The sequence below is a fragment of the Watersipora subatra genome, chromosome 1, assembly GCF_963576615.1.
Source record: "Watersipora subatra chromosome 1, tzWatSuba1.1, whole genome shotgun sequence".
NCBI lineage: Eukaryota > Metazoa > Bryozoa > Gymnolaemata > Cheilostomatida > Watersiporidae > Watersipora > Watersipora subatra.
The window spans coordinates 72,325,038-72,345,988 of record NC_088708.1 but is presented as its reverse complement, the minus strand read 5'-3'; the positions used below and the strand labels follow the sequence as shown (position 1 = coordinate 72,345,988).

General features: G+C 38.6%; 1 protein-coding gene across 7 annotated transcripts; it reads left to right on the top strand.

Moving 5' to 3' along the window:
• The first annotated feature begins 724 nt into the window (after positions 1-724).
• Positions 725-20,764, top strand: LOC137385982 (RNA-binding protein Musashi homolog 2-like). Of its 7 annotated transcripts, none has more exons than XM_068072621.1 (15): positions 725-921; positions 1,413-1,453; positions 1,638-1,719; positions 2,452-2,536; positions 2,997-3,032; positions 4,012-4,107; positions 5,910-5,958; positions 8,194-8,276; positions 14,420-14,480; positions 15,274-15,393; positions 15,750-15,935; positions 16,440-16,580; positions 18,585-18,781; positions 19,515-19,591; positions 20,021-20,764. In XM_068072621.1, exons 1-15 carry the CDS (start codon positions 851-853, stop codon positions 20,076-20,078), a joined length of 1,383 nt encoding a protein of 460 aa, XP_067928722.1. In that variant the 5' UTR covers positions 725-850; the 3' UTR covers positions 20,079-20,764. The 7 variants fall into 7 exon arrangements, with proteins under 7 accessions (XP_067928722.1, XP_067928718.1, XP_067928720.1 ...); XM_068072617.1 differs by having other exon boundaries at positions 16,440-16,769; XM_068072619.1 differs by lacking the exon at positions 19,515-19,591 and adding an exon at positions 19,259-19,338 and having other exon boundaries at positions 16,440-16,769.
• Positions 20,765-20,951: the final 187 nt, after the last annotated feature.

Below are 20,951 nucleotides of genomic sequence, written 5' to 3'. Positions count from 1 at the left end.
ATACTATTGATTAACCTTAGCCCCTATGCAATAAACATCTCCAAATATGTGATTTAAAGTGTGTGTTAACATTTTACATTTATGTTACTTTACTGTTGGTTACATAAGCGTGTGGTTTGTTCAAAGGTTATGCGAGTGTTACTCTACGTCACAAAAGGATTTTGCTTTATTTGGAACAGGTTCTGAAAATTTTAAACGCACTTTTGCTTTCTTCCATTAGAATGTTATGAAGTGGACTTCTCTTGGAGGCTTGGAGCGTAGTACAGTACTTGGTTTGGCACTCTTAAAACCTTGTAGTCGAATAAACATTGAAAAATATTCCTAAGCTAGCCCAAGCTCAGCCAAGGGGTTGTTTCACATTACCTCCACATTAAAACAGTGCATAGAATTAATCATTTACTCATACTTCAGCTTTGAAACTTTCGTAATAAAACATGCATAGCAGATTTGTAAAAAATTTTGATAAAGTTTGAATCAAAAATACATCTAGGTAATACTACAACTTGTGTGCCATGCAAACCGATTGCATGTACATGTAATCTATAAATAGCGTAATTGGTAATTGTTTCGCGAGACTATTACTTCGTAAATCTCTAGCTGGATGAGGTGACGTTTTCCGTTGTGACTGACAGTTCTCATTTAATATTCAGCCAATCGTTGTTAACATAGAAAAGTTTCTGAATTATAATTGGACTGGAGTCACGTGGAGCTCCGCCTACAATAACAACGAAAAATGGACGAGCCCTTTGCTTATCCACGTGCAGTTTTAGTTTATTAGATAGTATTCTTACACGTAAGTCGGTTTTAGCTAGCCAAATTCTGTAGCAATAGTAGAAACCTTTTTCTAAGCATGAAGATGATTGAGGTGCAACAAAACAACAACAATTTAGTTGAAAGCCTTGAGGACTCTAACGATCCCGGGTAAGGACTGATTAGCATCTAGCTGTAGTATTTTTTTAATTTTGTTAAGCTTTGCATTGTTAGAATAACAATTAAACGTGTTTCACATCGCACCTAAATTAATTTTGTCATTTTAATAATATTAAATAGAAATCAAATCGGTTGTTTGGTTAGAGTATCTACCTGCTAGTATTCATTAACAAACATAATTATTCTTTGCAGAGCTACCGCTAGTAATCGTTTTGCACGATCATCCCATGTAACTATCAAATGTAGTTTTGTCAAAGGAACGCTTGAGTAAAATTTCGATGCTTTATGATGGTGCAGCTCGCCAGGAGCGTTTGTTTACAACGTGCTTCTTTACGCTATTTCAAGATTTGCAAGCCTAATACTAATTTAGATTTGCGCTAACTAAATTATTCCTTCGCATAGTAACACGTTTTACTGATCGAATGGAATTTCCATATGTGGTATTCCATTTTGATTAAGTTAGTGACCGGTTTTTGTTGTAGGAAAATGTTTGTCGGTGGACTCAGTTGGCAGACGACCCCAGGTACGACACTGGCATTTTTGCCAGCCATACACTTGCTACTCTAATTTATAACTGTTAGCACCTGATAGCACTGTGTCATGCTATTGGTAACCTAACTGTACAATGCCACCAAGTTCCATCTATTTTATTCGTATTGTGATATATCTCTTTGTTACTAGTCTATACTTGATGTTTATGTTTACAGAAAGACTAAAGGAGTATTTCGGACACTTTGGTGAAGTGGCCGATTCAATAGTGATGAAAGATCCCATCACAAAGAGATCTCGGTGAGGGCTTGTCTACAAGTGTCTGCTTGTACTAACAGAGCGGTCGCTAGAAAAAGTGTAGTAATGCACGCAATTTACTTTCATGTTTTATGGAAGTCTTATATTGCACAGATAGAAGTGTGCGAAACTTTCAAAAAAGTATTTTTTCTATGTAGTTTCCATTGAATAGCTGTAGAACTTGCCAAATCTCAAATTGCACGCCAACTTTCCATTTTCGCTCACAATTAACACCTGTTAATTCTATTCAACAATTAGCCAACTAGATTTTAACTGGCAATTCACTGCTTGCTTACATGTTCATAGGATCTAGAGCTGGTGATAGGTAGCTAGACCAAAGATTTTGCTCATTGTAATTAGCCCTGATTCCATAGATGGAGCCTGTTCAAATGGATTAACAGTTGTTGTGATGTTGTGCTTACTGTTGACTAGATTAGATTTTACTAACAAGTTAACTTTTAGTCATCGATCTGTAGTCTACCCCTTTTTATTTACTTGTCTGCACATTTACTGGGCTTTAGACTATGGAATGATGGCTGAAAGTTAGTTTGTGTGGCTTGCTAGATGTATAAAATGCCTAGCAAGAATCAAAGTACTCTTTTCTGTCTCCCTAGTTTAGCGAAAGTCGTGTCAGGTCTCTCTCACTGGATCTAGGTACTGAGTCTTGGCTAACTGTGGCGGCTCAGTCTACCTGACCTTCGTTTGAGCTACTACATACCATTGTACTACTTGTAGGGGCTTTGGCTTCATTAAGTTTGCGGATTCTCAGAGTGTAGATAAAGTTCTCAGTAGTCCCACACATGTGATAGATGAGAAAAAGGTTGAGTAGCCAGTTACTTACTACTTTCCTTTTACATAGTGTCTCTCTCACTGGTAGTTAGTCAATAGTCTTGGCGGCTAGGCTGCTAGTAACCAATTCCTGTGCCTATGGTAGCCTCACATTACCAACTGCTGCTCCTCAATAGACATAGAGATTATGCATTTTATGTCGTCTATTTGCTATGGCTGGCAGGGTAGTTACTGGTAGGTAGCTACTGGTAGGTAGCTACTGGTAGCATGCGAGGTAGTCAGATCCTATTTAAACCCTCATGTACTCAATTTGCCAGCTCTTGTCATGCTTCATGCTGATTATATAATCTAGGCTGTGTTTCTGTTAAATTGACTGTACTAGAGTGGTTAATAGGTAATAATGTGTGTATACATTCAGGAAGCGCAGCGTGAACTCATCCTCCTACGGCTTCTGCTCTTGCTCTATTAATGTTGCTGCCCATTTCTTGTAGGTCGACCCAAAGGTGGCCGTACCAAAAAAGACGAAGGTAAGTTGGGCGGCGGGCCAGGGACAGGTAGGCTGCGGTCGACTTTATGGCCTTGCCATGTCACTGATTGATTTGACAGTCTCTTACCGGGGTCAGCTGATGACATAAACAGTAGCTCGCTGACTTTATAGGGAATGAGAATATCAAGCAGTGCTATGTAAACTAGCTGGCTGGTTTGCTTGGATGTAGGATATGACAGCCATCAATAAGATGCTGGTCTAACACTAGTAACGGGTTGTTAGCTACTAGCTATATTAACCACTTTGTGGTCCTCCCCTGCAGGCTCTTCTTATATTCACATATGAATCCTTCAGAAGAGCGCTTCAAACTGCACATTTGAAATTAATTTTATTTACCTTGTTTCATGCCATGCCAACTACGCCGCGCAATTTGATCAAATGAAAACACAGCTATTACAACACGATGCTATTGAAAAATCGCATTACAGAATGGCCCTATAGAAATATGGTTGTTGAAAAGATAAATGGGAGCCTTTGCAACAGTGTTGAGATGCACCATTGTGACTTTCGTTTATCCTTTGTTACAAGGCATTACTGCTGTATGGTTGCATCTGGGATATAGTCAGGCATACTCTCTCTCAATGCTGGCCATTGTGCTCTCGAGCAAAAGCCTTCTCAGTCACAATGCGTAGATGTCGTGCGCTAAACGATTGAGACAACATAGCCTGCATTCGATTGTTTACCCTTGTATGCACAAGTCAATTATTCTATGTTTACATAGAAAATTCAGTGGAGCCTTGTTGCAAACAATCCATTGTCATAAAAACACTGTTCATTCAAACTAGGGCCTGTCAGTTGGCGCACTATCCACTCACATTCATAATGGCCTCTATGTAGAGCTTTCAGTGAGTAATGCATCTCCAAGCGCCTCTAAATATTCTTGCATTATTGGTTCAGCCGTTTTGCCTCAATGTGTGAAATAGAATAACCTGCAACTATGTTCTCATTTTCTTTTTTAGGGTCCCATAACAAAGACAAAAAAGATATTTGTAGGTGGCCTTGCCTCGGATACCAAGATTGAAGATCTGCAAAGTTATTTCGAAACATTTGGCAAGGTAATAAGTCTGAATTTTTTCAACTATTTCGTAAGGATAGTTTGTTGATAATTCTGGTATATCCTCTATACCTGGCATAGTAGGAGGGTGTGCTGATTAAATGAGCGGTGCTTAATGCCAAAGCACAAGTCTGGAATAATACTTGGCGCGGCAGCATTCGGCAGCATTCCGACTCTTGATCTTTGGCTCTGGGTGTTAATAGGTGCTCCTTTGTTGTACAGCAAACTTTTTAATATGAGGTGAAAAGCTTAGCTTGACACGCCTGTGAGGTTGCACTGTAAATATTAAGCACTTGGTTTTATCTACAGCAAAGAAATCTTTATCACTCAAATTGCCATGTTGATAGAGTCGCCTCTGGTCATAAGCTTGTCGTAACGTTTGAAGTGCTCAGGGCCTGCGTGGAATTCTGTCACTTGATTGTGTTTGCTCCGAGCTACAATTAGTGTTTGCTTTATCGAATTTTCTTCGCACACTGTAAATTTGCATTGCCTTTGAAATATTGAATTGGGAGCCACTAGTTCTTGTCTTGAAATATTACTCTTGCCACTCATTTGGTTTGTTGCTGTTTGCCGACTGAGCAGTGAAGGAAACATTCCTCTCACGTGTCATTGTTGGCATGTCGCTGACACATCTGCTCTTTCTGCTCTCATAAGATCTTTCTCACGGCAGCTGCTTCAGTCTTCTAATCTTTAGCCATTTCGGTTTAATCACTGACCTTCTCCGTCACTAAATGAGGCCTACTTGGATACCCCCTCGCTAACTGCTTTATATTTTGTGTGAGGTTTTCAACCTTGAAGACTGGGTTTTAGACAAATATTTTCATTAATTCTCCCGAGCTCACTTTTATCATTTTTTGGGATTAGTTTCCTAGCTTTTCTCCATGGCTATGGCCAATCGAATGTTAAGAAATAGTCCGTCATAAGAGCTCCTAGGCAAGTATGTATTTGCTGCGCACTTTATAATGCAGTTGGTGTTCGCTTGATCTAGTGCATGATTTTATTTTGGTAACTTGGATTTTTCTTCTGCTACAGAATTACTGCGCTGTCGCGTTCGCTGGCTGGGTAACCAAGCGACATTGATTGACAATAGCTGTTGGAGCAAATAACGCTGCCTCCGTGTCTCCCATCCAATCAATTTAAGTCTTGTTTGAACAGTAAAAAAACTGATCAATCATGCTTTTTGTCTGCCATCATCACTTGTTTGCTGTTTGTTTATCTTTCCCTCTATTTTCTTAGCCTCATTTGCTTTCTCATATTTTCGTATCAACTTACTCGCGTCACAGCCAATATTTCAGTTGTATCCTTAGCGATCGGATCATCATCCTACCACAGGCGCTGCTGCGCAGTTCGATATCTTACCCGTTCTACTAACTTCAACTTGTTCACAATATTTTGACATGTCCTCGCTGATATTGAAATCATGCAGGCCAGTTTCATTGCACATCTTGTGATTAATTTGGGTTTACATGTCAGCTTATAGCACTTGAGCAAGGACTTGTATAATAAGGCTATTGTAAACTTATACCCTTCTTCATCTTCTCGCACTGCTCTGTTGTCCTGCATTCAACACAACTTGTCCTGTTATATCACTTCACTTACTGATCGTGAACCGCTTTCTGAGTAATTATTTGTCTTTAGATAAGGTAGGTCGGACCCGAAGTGCCCACTTGTTGGTCTGATAACATCCCAAATTGATGATATTGCTCTTGCATTTTGGTATGACGATGGTTTGAAGTGGCTGCGTGCCACGAGTCAACTCTCATGATCTGCTCATCTCTCTTATCTACTTCTCTGTACTTGTAGGTAGACGAAGCTCAATTGATGTTTGATAAACAGACCCAAAGACATAGAGGTAATGCAACACCTGTTATTTCATAACCCCTTAGCTGCCAGAAGTAATATTATTGTGGTTTCCTCAAGCCTTCTATTGCTCGGTATGGAATGTCTCCGCGTTGACCTGTTTACTCATCTAAAAGTAAATCGCTTCGCCTTGTGTAGAGTGGGTGTTAATTCCTCATTTCTATGAAGGGATGGCAGCTGTCTACAGCATTCGTAAGGATTTCTCCAATAGTATCCAAGTTCATATTTGAGAAGCTATAAAAATCTGTTAACAGCTCAGTCATGTTGCATAATCACAGAAAATTGGGGCTATTTGCCAGCAAGGTATACAAATACATGTAACGTTATGTGTATTTGTATACCTTGCTGCACATGTTATACAAATATATGAACAACTATTTGTATAACATGTACATTTGCTTGAAGGCAAATGTACATGTTATACAAATAGTTGTTCATAGTAGTAGGGATGTAACGCTTAGTCAGTGCGCATTAAAACAAATCTAAGAACCATTTTTTAAACATCTCTGAAATTGGATATCTAATAACATACGCCCAGCATTAGTAATTGTGATTTCAAGGTCATTCAAGAAATTTTAAAAAGCATAGTTCATAAAACTATCAGCAATTCAAGATTGGGTTTTGCGTTGAACATAATGCTAAGAGGGAATGAGATTCTATCCCGCAGTGGCCCACATTGACATAGCTGTCTCGTAATTAACTGTTCTTATAATTGAGATTTCATCACAATGGAGCTGAGTAGCTCTCAGTGTCTGCGTGTCATATCGCTGTGTCATGTAGGAGCTTTCTCTAGCTTGACATTATGTTCTATAAGCAGGTTATCAGTGTTGATGCTGTCCCCTGAAAAAATGAGATCCGACACCAGATGCCAACTGAGCCTTTCAAGCTCCAAAAGGCTTCGAGAGATTTTTTGAGAGGTTGAGGCACTAATAAAAGTTTTTTTGTTTTTGGCTGATCTGGCTCAGCCTATTTTTACATTGGCTGTGTGAAAAACTGTTGGCTGCCACCTTGCCTACAGCCTTTGGAATGACGATATTCAGGCAAGATGGCTATAAAAAGTCCAGCAACTGTTGGTTTTGAATTCTTTAGCTATTACTGCTGCTGCCTCTCCTCAACTTCTGTCTGTTGTCATTGGCATGATGTCCTTTCGAACAACAAGACAATCTATCGAAAACTCATTCACTGACATCAACCAAATGTTCATAGCCATTGTGCAGCTAGTAAGGATCGTTTAATGGGAAGTTAGTCCTTATGCGAGTGTATTATAAATTTTTGAGCTTTTTTACATTTTTGTGTGTGACAGACCAAAGTCCACAATAGTCTTAGCTCAACGAGCAGTTCGCTGTACCTCTGCTGACTCAAACTTTCAATCTTTATAATTTATTAAGTTGAAGAATTGCAACATCAAAGGACAAGTGTCACTCACTTGTTTCTAGCAGAGTCTGCCGATAGAAAGGGAACAAGTACTTCGAACCGATTGACCACTGATAGTACCAAACTAATATTTACATTCGAGCATACTCAGTCGAGGATAGCAATTACAGATTAGGGAGTGCAGAGTAAGAATGGTGTGGCTACCCGCTGCAATGCCTGCTCCCCGATGCAGCACACTCCAACTGGTAGCGGATTATAATTGTGCTTGGGCGCTGACCAAACAGCCCCGTCTGTTCTTAGATATTCCATGTATCAATTCGCTTTTCCCAACACTTTTGAGCTTGATTAGTGGCCTGCGAAAGTTCATAAACCGCTAAGTACAAATATCTCACACACTAGCTACTCCTTAGTAGGAGTAGTGGCTGACAGTTCTTTGTTGAGATATGTCACTTGACTCCTACTAGCTATCATGGTATGCAGACTTGAATCTAATTGTATTCTACTATGCATCTCTCTGCACACAATAGACTGAAGGTTATCTTCTATCTTACACAGCTTTTCACATAGTTCTCAAGTATTCCTTCTCATTATATCACGCAGTTGGTCGAAGAAAACAGTTTTTTATTCTAGGCCGTATTGTCTTCTGCCATATCCTATAAATTGTGTTTCTTGTTCTCTTTAAATCTGACCAACGAGATGTATGTTGCTGCTTTAAGTCTGTTGAAATGTAATCTGAAGGTGCATACAGTGTACCAGCGAGTTACAGAGTTACATCTGTAGTTACATAGTACCAGTATGTATGTTGTTAGAGAGTTTAGTACTAGTAGAGTAACAGAGTTTTTCGGTTTTGCAGGTTTTGGTTTTGTAACATTCGAAGATCCTGATACAGTTGACAAAGTTGTAGAAATTCACTTCCATGAGATAAATGATAAAGTGGTAAGTTGTTCTTTATCATATTTACTGTACCGCGTCTTGCCTAGACATTTTTGTGTAAGGCATTTTCTTATTAGTGTTGAATAGGTTATGCAAAGGTCATTTAGGTTAAAGCTAATCATGTATTTCCTTCTTGCCAGTTTTTTTGGACGTCTCAATTTGTTGCAGCTTGTTTGGAAGACTCGCGCAGTGACTGATGTAATTACATGATAGGAGAGGGATAGGAGAGATTGTCTATAGCAGCGTTAACCATTGTCAAAGGTTTTAGGGTTTTAATACAATTTCGATACAGTCTAAAAGATAAAATCTTGTAAAGGTGTCATGTTCTTAAAGATTCTGTGTAAAGATAGGCTGAAGCGCAACGCCCGCGCGCAATCTGACTGAAGAGTTTAGGCTAGATGTATATGAATGATCCCCTTGTAGAGGGCGGAATGAATAGGGCTCTATACCATAATTAGCTTACAGCTTATGCAGCTTCAGTGAGAGCCTGTCAGGAGCAGATGTTCTAAAGTGTCAGTTTACCTCGAGCTGCATAGCCCTAGCTCTCATCACTGGGACTCCCTTAGCACTGCTGTCCTGCTGTGAGCTTATCTAGCTCATTAGTTTTGTCACCTCTAGCTCAACTATGCGTGCATCGTAGCATGTCACAGCTTGTTTCCCAAAAATCCCATTCTCAAACACCAAGTTATAAGGAACCAGCTGGGCTAATATAATGTCTCCTCCACCTCAAGTATTCATTGTCAGAGATACTCTTGTGGTGAGTGGCCAACTCAAAATGACTGTAATTGCTATGCAGGATTTATTGTATGCTTCGATGAAAACTACAATGAGTTGGAATGCAGAAACATGTAGGTAGAGAGTAAAGTTGCTTGCTGAGAACCTAGAAGTTGCTTGGAAAGAAAGAACGGGTTTTATTAAGAAACTTGGTGGGACATGAAAAAGCTGGTCGACTTGGATCAAGCTTAGGGTAGTCATTATCTTTCCAATGATTGATAGCTAAGTCAAAGGGGTGCCCTAGTCTGGGCCAAGTAAGATTGTTAACCCTCGAAATTGAAAAATAATAACCAACATGTTGTGATTGGCATGTCTCAAGTCAACATTGGCTACCTCAATGACAACATCCTTCAAATTAATTGTTCACTTCATGAAGTTAATAAAAATCACATTTTCAGGCTTGCAGCAAATTGTTTAATTTTATTAAAACTACAAAGTGATCATCAAAGACTAATATGATCAAGTGATTTCCGTGACCGATATACAGCCATTGCCTCTCTTTTTAAAATCTCAATTCTATTAAAGCTTTGGAAAAAATGCGTGTTCGTAATCTGGCACTACTCAGTACAGCCACATTGGTAGTGGTATCACAATGAAACATTGTTGATTTAATGTTTTATCGAGTTTTATAGACGGAGAGCTTAGATTCAACTTCCATATTAGGACAAATTTTATCTAACATTTGTTTGAAATATATCTTAAATGATCAAATTTTATTAAGTCACATATCATCGCTGACCATGTCAACAGTAAGATCAAAGTTTATAAACTACATGAAATACAATGGTACCTTTACTTACAGAATTGATTATTACTGGAAGTCGCTTCATAACGTAAAAATTTGTTAAGTATAGACACTACCTGATAATTTAACCTACTTCGTTTGATAACTATTCCATGCCACTGCCTCTTAATATGAACAATACTATATCCCTATTGCAGTAGCTTGAAATCTGCAAAGTATAGTGTTGGTTGAAGATTTGTTTTATAGTTATGAAACTTATTTCAATGTTACAAAGCTGTGCTGAAAGTATGAATGTTAAAATTCTCACATCATACCTTCTTTAAAGGGTGTATATATAAAATGTATATATAAAATTTGTTGGTGATACATTTATGATGTCAGTGCTCATAAATATTAAACTTTTGTCAATGTACCCTGAAAATATGTGGTAGCTGTAATTTCAATTGCATTCGCTTAAATATAGTTATCCAGCATGTCGGTTTTTGTTAAGTTTTTAAATTGGATGAGATTCTGAATTATTTTACCAAAATTACGTGATAGCCCAATGAAGCCAGCGAAGGTTTTATAATTGGTCAGTTCGAGAAATTCTAAACAGCACCTACACTTGTGATTTGAGTTACAATTCTGAAGCAAGTCTGCAAAGACTAATTTCATCACACCCATTTTATTAAATTTTTTTTTTATACTCAATCAAAGCAGTCATGCTTTCACCTTTGATCTTTTAATTTAGTTTCTTATAAGGATTCTGAAATTAGTCAACCATTTTGTCCAGATTCATTCATACTTGCATGTTTTACGAAGTTCAAATAAGAGAATTATATCGCGTGAAAAGGTCAAGGAAAAAAATGTAAAAAGATAAGGTACTTTATAATATAGAGAAATATATTTCTCAATAGATTTACATTTTAAGGAAAATAATTATTTATTCCTTTCATATTTTCAAATAGCAAAGCAATCCAAGCTCTTTGTTTTACATTCCAATATTGTGTGAGAGAATAAAAAATGACTTTCATTTCTATCCATTGACCATTCAGGTGAAGAATGTAACAATGTAGACAGGACTTCTGATTAGTCCACCTTTCTGTTTGAGTTCGTTGACACGTCAACATTGAGTCAAACATCACTCTCCGCTGGCATCCTTTAAGAAATCTTTAAGAATCAATAGTTCATCCCAAGTAGTTCTCCAGCGTTACAAGTGCAGACGACTTCACGCGTTTTTACAAAGATGAGGTTTACATAAAGGTGACTCATTCTCCTCTCTCTGATAATTGTGCAATAAAAATAAAACAACAAGGCATAATAATAATAGAATAATGGTGTAACCCAAACTTGTGCTGGTATGGCGTTTCCGGTTAGTCTTCTTGGAGGAGCTCCTTTTACAAATAATTCTTTATGATGATCCATCCGCTGCAGGAGAGTACAGCTTGTCTATGGCCACTGCTACTAGGGTGTCAGATCACTTGGGCATTAATGCAAGTGCAAATATTGATGTAATTTGTAAACAGTCATTTTTCCAAAAACATTGCTGCTGCCAAAAATTACTAAAACTTGGATAGTGTTTTAACAGAGCTTTGTAGGGTAAATCAAATCAATTTGCTTTTATGAAATATTCGTTATGCTCATAAAAAATTAATGCTTGGCTTATTAACTATCCGATTGAATTTAATAAATTGTAAACCATAATTCTTTTTAGCAAAAATAGTCCTGCAATAATAATAATAAATGACAATATGTAATTTCTTGAGCACCATGGTTGCTTATTGGTCGATTAGCTATACCCTCTTGGTTCAAGCAGCGAAGTTTACTCATGTAGTAAGTTTATTCGAAGTTCAGACAAGTTTACTCAAGTTTACTAAAACTACTCATTTTAGTCCGAGACCAGCATGTTTATGTTTACTAAGACCGTGCAACGCCTCCTCACCTAATCATTCCATTGGTTAACGCTCGGTAGAACTTCACACGAGAGACCCTTCAACTTGCAACAAGCAATCTATGCTTTTGATTTATATATAGTTTGTATATGTACATGTATCTACTGATAAATACGTGCACTTATGACTGTCCTGATAACTAGAACGCTCTAATAACTCGAACACATCTGCTTGGTCCCTTGAAGTTTGAGTTATCCGAGTTTCACTGTATATTATCTGAACCCTGATGTAGAAACTCTTACAGTTGTAAATAATATCTCATAAACCGGGAGAATAATTTGGAATATTTAAAACTCAAAGGTGTTAATGTTGGCTCACCTATATGTAAAACATAGCTTCATCCTAGCTTTAAATCTGCGCGAACTTTAGTAACTTGAAAATTGAGAACTAAGCCTTAATTCATATTAAAAATAGAAAAAACATTTCAGCATAATTGATCATTTGCTTTCGTCAATTTTTTTTAAAGTATAAACTAGGATTCCCTCTAATTCAGGTACCAGTTACTGTTCAGGGGGAGTAGCTCTAATGCTGTCTACAGCGAAAAAATTTTTGTTCTTTAGGTTTTTGAAGGATTCTGTTTTAAGACCACCTAATATTTATTAAGATAACGAATCATAGCTCTAGTATAATTATGGTGCATTGTCATTCCACCCAATACTCTGGATGTATGATTGCTAAGGAATTTCAGTCTATTTCGTGCCGTGGTTCATCAATGTGAGCAATCGTATATTGAGATAGTTCAAAAGCCAGCAATGATTAATGTGTGTAAAATTTCACTGTTTTTTTTATCAAACATAGAATTAAAAAATTGGTATATGAACGTGTCCATAAATAATAATTTGACATTTAGAGTCATTTGATGCCAACTACACACGCACATTTACTCTCATTATAAAATGCTTTGAATTAATTGATGCAGTATTTTCTTAGCTTTCAGATAATATAGAATTTACTGCTTTTAAAATAGTAGTTTTGGAGCTATAAAGTGCAACATGCGTAAATGATTGGACATCACAAATGTCCCCATCATTTACGCAAGTTGCACTTCATAGCTTCAGAACTACTATTTTGAAAGTAGTAAACTTTATATTATCTAAAAGCCAAGAAAATACTGCATCAATTAATTCAAAGCATTTTATAATGGGAGTAAATGTGAGTGTGTAGTTGGCATCAAATAACTCTAAATGTCAAATTATTATTTATGGACACGTTCATATATTAAATGTCCCACTTTAGCCGCTGTAGAAATATTAAAATACCCAATGAGTACTGCGTTGAAAATTAAAATGTGATGCTGTCAGCATGTCGATCTTCCGTACCAACAAGAACAGACAAGGGGAGGCAAATCTATAGTTGGTTGTGGCTTGAAGAATTTATTAGTTTATAAAGTTATTTAAGTTTTTGTGTCACACTTTCGAGCCATCAATTTTACTACATGCAACAGCATCTAAGAAAGTGTGATGTTTTGTAAATTTATCGCTTTACCCATAATATGATATTGGGCAAAAAAAGCAGTTCCCCAAATGAAATTTATGGATGGACTCTACTACATATACATTGATAGCTAAGTGCTAGGATGTCTATTGGGTGTGATTTTCTACATTGATGTCAATGATGAAAATTAGGTGCGGTTGTTTACATAGGTAATGATTAGACACGATTGTCTACGCGATTGCCCAGTCTATGTGATTGCCCATTCGATAGGGTCAGATAGGCTCATGGCTAGCACATTTTAATATTTTACCAGATGTACGATTTGGCTTCCTCACCATCCCAGGAATGGGTTGTTAGCGCGCTATTATAGGAGCTTCTGCGCTATATCTAGTAAAGCGAATGGGAAAGATCGCTTCATTAGCCCTTATTTTTCTCTTGATGGTACTTAGTGGGAATCGTGCCTCTTGGCCATGAGAACAGACCAGCGCATCAATATATTTCTCGAAGCTAATCTGCATTGCTATAGCAAAGTGCAGCGCTATCTCATATTTTCCTCTCTTCATTCCACGTCATTCAATTAGTGGTCAAGCTCTCTCATCCCATTACATTGGCTTAACTCTGTGAAAATTAAATCTCTTTTTATTCCAACATCAATAATGCAATTACCATCAGAATATCTATAGGAGAACTTAGCACCTCTTCCTTTAACACGGCATGCAAATCTAATAAATGGCGGGCTGAGTGTGCCTGAGTGTGTCCGCTGCCTTTGACATGACATATTACACCTTCGGCAATCAACTGGTCACTCACACACCTACTCCTTTCCTTCCGAGCCTTTTTCTCTCTACCCTAGACACGAATTTATGACTAGCGAAATTGTAGACACCCTCCACAAATATACAACGATTATCTTTTGAGAAAAGCTGTGAAGAATTTGAGCACAGCCTATCGCCCTGGGCCATAAACAGCTCAAATCCCGAGGGCCAATATTTGTAGAGTTTAAGATTTGCGTACTCCTAGGCTTGGAGGACATGTTGTGCGCACCCTTTCCCCTCATTGATCTTCTCTCCGCTCTCCTATTTACTTGTCCGTTGGGATATGCATAGAATTGTAAGCTGATGTCAGTTGATTCTTGGTCATCGAATGGCAAGACTACATGCATTGTCTTGATGAAACCAACATTAATAGGTGCATCCTTATTCCTCTCAAAGTCTGATGTAACATTTTAGAGATGATCTATTGCGTGTGACTTATGATTGTAGGTTGAATGTAAGAAGGCACAACCTAAAGAAATTATGGCACAGCAGCAAATACCTCGGCAAGGTAAATGTCTTAGGTTTCTGCTCGCTCGTGTATTGCTCGCTAGTATTAACTTAAAGCGAGCCACCAGTCAAACTCATTGGAAATTGCAGAAGATTTTTATCTGACCTTTGTACACGCAGAAACAGTTGTTTGTGTCGGTGTGCTGCTTCGATATGGTCTGGCCTCGTCTTCCAGTTCTATTTATTTTGTTCTTTTTAAGAAGGCTGGGTTTAGCATGCAGAGATAATCGCTAATACATCGCGATATATTTGGCATTTACCTCTTCTATTTTCTCTGGAATTAACTTCTTAACTAATTGACTTATCAACACATGCAAATGTTAATTATGGCAAACTATTTAAATGGGCTACTTCCATTACGCCTGGAGCAGCTTTCATATAGTGCCAGCAACGACTGCTCATGCGAGTGATGTGTTGATAGCGTGACTAAAGGCAGCGATTTCTGGTCAGCCCGTTCCTATTGGTTTATCGAGCTCTGTTTACAGAATGTCTTTAAAAGCGTTCATAGAGCTTACTAGTCTAAGCTCTTTGATGATCGATGTACGGAGGGCTAAACTGGCACAGTCTTCTCTTGTACTGTTTATTTAAATTTTCAAGATTACTATTCTATTGGCGCCCCTTTAAGAAGTGAACAAATAGTATAATATATTCTATGTGGTTTTGCCTCAAAAATGTTTGAATATTCTCTTGACTCCGCAAGAGTCGGTGCTTGTTTCGCGGTCGTTGCCACCCGCTGTAGTCGCAGTCAAGTGGGTTGTTTGCATTGCACTGTTCTCACTTGTCTGTTTATTCAGATGTCGGCAACACGGCTGCCATGTTGGCCATGTGGCCTCAGCTCATGCCCCTTGCCAACCCGCATCACCAGCAGCAGGCCTTATACGACAGCCCTGTCCTCCAGAATCAGCTGATGCTAAGTATGTCCTGTCGTGGCTCTCTAATTCATCGCTCCTTCCTCTCTCCTTTACTTGTTTAGAAGTCGTATTCTCTCTTTAGTTGTTGCTGTACAAACACTCGTAGCAGTAGAGCAGCTAGTCTTGCACCTGTAGTTCTTTCTATCGTAGACTAGTAAAGCATAAGCATGAGGAAATGCTGTAGATGTAGTCAACCTTATAACTTTCCCCTTTTAAAACTTTTCTAATATCTGCTCAGCATCTTATTCACACTCCAGCTAGGAAGGAGTTGTTTGACCTTGCTCTTTATCAAGTGCCTGTGTACGAGTGACACTCATCAGTTAGCGCTGTACTTGGCAATTCTATGTATTGATGCACAGTGCCCGGCAGGAGAGCGAATACGGCTGTCTATGGCGGCCGCTCGTACCCAACACACGCTCGGGCCGAGCTTTTGGCCAGTCGTGAAGGGCTGGAGTCGGCGAGTGAGCAGCTGGTTACTGCACTGCGTAACACGAGCATATCATCTACCGCTACTGCTCCTGCCAGTAGATCTGCTAGTAGAAATAGTGAGTAGAGGCAACCGCCCGCTTGCTTGGCTTTGCTTGCACCTCGTGCTATGATCGTGATGAGGTCATCACATTTGCACTGTGAGCATGTTGGTCTGTCTCCTCTTCTTGCCACTTTTCTAATATCTAACAGTGTAACCTTTACCTTCTTCCCGACAGCCTCCTTGTTTTATCTTTTTTAGTGTTTTCAAAAAGGCTTTTTAATCTTATTTCAAGACGCGCGCAAAACAAACATTGCTTTTGAAGTGGTATGGCGTGAACAATGTTGCTGGTGGAGCCGTTTGTACGGTTGGTGCAGGGGTACAACACCATAGTCACTCTTCTATTGGATTACAACATAGGAGCTGGTCTCCTTTTAAAACACTTCATGTTGGTAAAAAACTTGAAATAACTGCTTTGTTTTTATGGCACTGGCTGCGTTGGTGAGAATAGCTAAATAGATTTGCTCTCGCATATTTTATCGAGTAGTTTAACATTTTTTTTTTATCTTTGGTTTATCTGCAGCCGGCACGAGCAATCCAAGCTTCTCACAGTTCACGCAATCAGCTGCAGGTGCTAATCTTATTGTACCGTGTTTGATGGAGAGCCGCCAGAACTCTACCTCAGTTGTAACAAGTTCCATCTCCAATCCGTCTGCCTCGGCAGGTGCTGCTACTTATTTTGACATTGCTAGTGCAAACCCAAACCTTACTGGCCAATTGCCCTCAGTTGCTGGCCATCTCACCACCGCTGCTTTGCATTCATCTTCAAGAGTTGCAAATGATGCCCTTACTAGCACCATAAACAACAATGCTAGTCTCTTCTCGCACAAAGAACTGCACAGAACCGCTGCAGGTACCTGATTCCCTAGCTATCCCCCTGCATTTCATCTTGCCCGCTGCTTTCCCTTATAGCTAACAGTTTTGCTCGGCAAAGTTTCTTGAAGTTATTATGGCTATGTTTGTATGTAATATTATTTCCTCTTCTATGGTCAGCTAGAACAAGAAACATGAGTGAAAGATTGATTTTCACTAATCAAGCGTCAAAAGACATAAGATTGGATTTAATTCTGCTGCCAAAGTAATTCTATTTGCTAAAAGTCACCACTTTCAATGCTGCCGCACTAATTAGTTTCGCGCTCAAATATTGTCATTAAAATCTTGGGCTTCTCTACGATTGTTGGAGAGCACTTCCAGCGCGTGGAATATTTTCTTCAACAAGCTTCCATTGGCTGTTGACCTTTTCCGATGCAGTCGGCCATCTTACTCTGTAATTCAATTTTTGGAAAATCAATTTACACACTGTCTAGAAATGCATAGCTGATTATTGCGTCAATAAGTTGTTAGTTGCGAATGAAACTGTTAGCTGTATAAAATTCCTGATAGTTCCCTTTCCTGAAGGTGAGCTACAAGCATATGTGTGCATCGAGGAGGCAATTTCCATGCATATGTTTGTGCTTTGAACTATATTTGGCTGCCAGCTTTATTTAACCAGAGCTTATTTCAGCTATTGCATCTGCGCTTGTTGTGCCATTATGTGTTAGCTAGCCTTCCTAGATGCAGTAGAAGTTGTCTTCTCTTACCTGAAATGCTTAACTCACCCTTTGCTATGAGAACAAGATGTAAGCTTTTTCTGGTTTAAACAAACTCAAACCTATAAATGTACAATGTAACAACAGTGTTATTTTGCTTTATTCAGTCATTAAAGCAGCAACATTTTGGCATTTGCGTGCTTACACGTTCCCAGGACACCATTTTCCACATCTTAACTATAATTTTAGTGAGTGCTGTTTGCAAATGGGCTTTGTGAAAGTTCTACCAAATTGGTGCCGGATAATTTTTAAGTTTTGTTCTAACTCGATATTTAAATTGTCTGTGAAGGTTACACGTTTTCAATTTCCGCCTTCAATCTGCGGCCTAGTTTGTCAAGCCCCATCAGTGCACAAGGTCTACTGAGTGTCAGTTTTGAGTTATCGATATTGTAAAACTTGCAAAAAACGCAGCTCGGCCAAATCTGCCGACTATTCAGACACACAAATATGTTAACAAAATGTTTATTTAGACACAACTTTCATCGATTGCTGTGTCATACTGGGTCATCACAGTGACACAGTATGCCATTCTAGTTTAGGTATGCAAAGTGAGCACATTGTCCGTATCAAACGTGCAATCAGCAAAAAATTACACTTGTATTTGATCATTATCAAGTAATAAAAAATCTAAAATATATATAAAGTAGTAAAGTAGTACTATATATATGCGAAACCTGAGCGAACATTGCATTATATTTTAAAAATAAACCCAAGCCGCAATATAACTTATCTTTAGTGGACAAATCAAATTGCTCAATAGTTTGAGATTTTTGGTTGCTTGTGGTTTTCGCCAGCTATTGTACAAGTACATATATAAACTCTACTTTATAAGGCAATTACTTTTCCAGTAGAACTTGTGCTAGTTTGGAGTTTTTGAATTAATATATAGTGCTATAGTTGCAACTCATATAGTGAATACATCTAGCCTCGGTACATGTAAATTCAATGCTAGCTTTCTAGTGGCTGGAAATCTTCTACTTCTGCCTAAGCTTGGAACAGTTGTCAAACATGAAAATTTTAGTTGGATTCTTGAGAATTAGCATGCGGAGCTGGTGGCTATAGAAGGTAATATCTTTTAGTGCTAAATGGGTATCCCGCGGCGTACAGTCAAGCATCCTTGGCTGCTGCTGCCGCCAACCACAGAGCATTCCAGTCGGCAGGTAGTCCTGGTCCACTCGACCAACTTTATGGCACAAATGAATTGGCTCTAGCGAACTATGGCCAGCCTACCAGTCCACAGCCTGGAGCCTTCCCTAACCTTGCATTAAATAACAGGGTAAGCATACTAGAGTAGTGGAATAAGGTGTGCTTGTTGAGATGCTTTCCTATTTATGATTAGACAACTTCACTCTTAGTGGATGACATGAAATTATAATTGTAGTTTGTGCACGTTATAATTTAACGTTAGTTATCCAGACTTGATTAGTAAATGAGTGCTGTGTCTGTCCCTATTTGCTGTTGCTTTTGTATCTGTGATCATTTTGACAGCACTGTGACAGTTCAATCAAATTACTGTCACTGTACTCTTAACAGCATAGTGACAGTGCTGTCGCAGTACTATCACAGTACAGTGACAGTGCTGTCATCACCATGCTGTCACAGTACTATTACTGCGCTGTCACAGTACAGTGACAGTACTGTGAAAGAGTGTGTCACGGTACTGTAACACTGCTCTACTCATCTAGCGCAACAGTCAGCTAGCTAGAGCACTGTTATTGCTTGTTATTATGCGAGTGTTGTTTTGTATATGCAGGGGCTCGTAACCACAGCGTTCAACGGGGTATACCCATGAGTTGAACCTCTACAGCTATATAACTTATTTATTTATTGGAGGTAAATGGGGTTTTGTAGCTAGGCTGCTTCTCTCTCTTAGTTAGCTTTAGCTCCAATAACAATCATTTGGTATGGTCTCTCTCACTGATGCCCCGTAGATCTACCCATACAATTCAGTAGTCTGCTAACCAGATTAACGATTATGTAGCTGTTTGAGCTTAGTTGTCATTTTTCAGCCACTGCGTACTTCCCGTCATCTTCACAAAGTTGTCCGGAGTGAATATGTAATCCCCGAGCGAGTTAGTCGTAACAGGTAAATCAATTCGTAGAGAACTAATAGCAAGCTTGTTATACCCTTCACTCGACCACCAGCCTACAGTCTTCGTGCTGCCGAGTGTGCATTTGCGTGAGGATTAGTGAATGGAACCGGCGTTGAGAAATGACAACTATTGTAGATGCCAGTCACAACAGCTGTAGTTTCTAGTTGGTAGTTTCTAGTTTCATTCTAGAGGGTAGAAGTTAGATGTAGTGTAATGTTGTGGATTGTATGAGCGTAGTCTGTTAGTTTGCCAAGCCTTGCGCATCAAATTACTTTCTCTCTTAGAAAGCTAAACATACGCTTGCCCTTTGGTGACTTGTAGATGCAGCTGTTCGACATACCTTGCTAGAAGCTTAATTGTTCCTCCAATCGTTCTGATGGTCTTTCTAGCGCAATATATACTTGTTGCTCTACTGATTTTAGGCATATGGTAACCCGCACAGTGGAGGCTATGCAACTCTGTACTAGAAGTCTTAGTTGAAACTAACGCCTGGTCTAAATCCAGTCACAGTTGGTTGAGAGCCAGATGTTAATTGACAGTGCCTGACGTCGCTTTCCCGCGTCATCCGCTGAGTGTTGTCTATGCTGACACTTATCAGTCAGCGATGCCGTTTTAAGACCGTAAATGTCATTTATATTTTTATGTTTTGAACCCGACCTTTTTATTATTATATTGAGTATGTATATTGAATATTATTGACATTGTATATGTACACGGACATATCATTTACCACTGGGACTGCGATTCTTTTATTCATTTCCATGTATTTTGCATGTGTCAATTCATAAGGATATTTTAAGAGTAAATATTGTTTTTAGGTTGTAAATTTTAATCACAACTTAAAATAGTCACCTCATGAGCTTTGGTGAGGATCCAGTGGTTTGTCCGGTGCCTATTTTTAGTTTACCGATTATTAATTGCATTTGATATTTGAGCTTGAAGCAGCTCTGTACAGTCATGTCTATTTACATGTTAAGAGTTTTAAAATTTTATTGAAAGAAGCTGGCTAATAATCAACATTTTATTATAGAAGCGATGCACAATCAGGTGAACACAAATTTTGGATATTGGCAGAAATCACGTATTCTGAGTCATGAATGAGTATGAGCAAACAATTGTTATTTCGCACTGGAAATGGTATATGTAATATATTTCTATCCTGCGTTTATGATCCTACCATTGTGATACAAATATATTTCCACTAAAATCTGAAAGAATTGTCGGTTTTACAAACTGAAGTTTGATAGCATATTCGAGGATGTTGAAAAGGAGAATATCCTTCCACTATCTATGTGTACTACTACTGTGTATATCGACATCTGTACTACAACTGTACATCGACATGTGTACTAC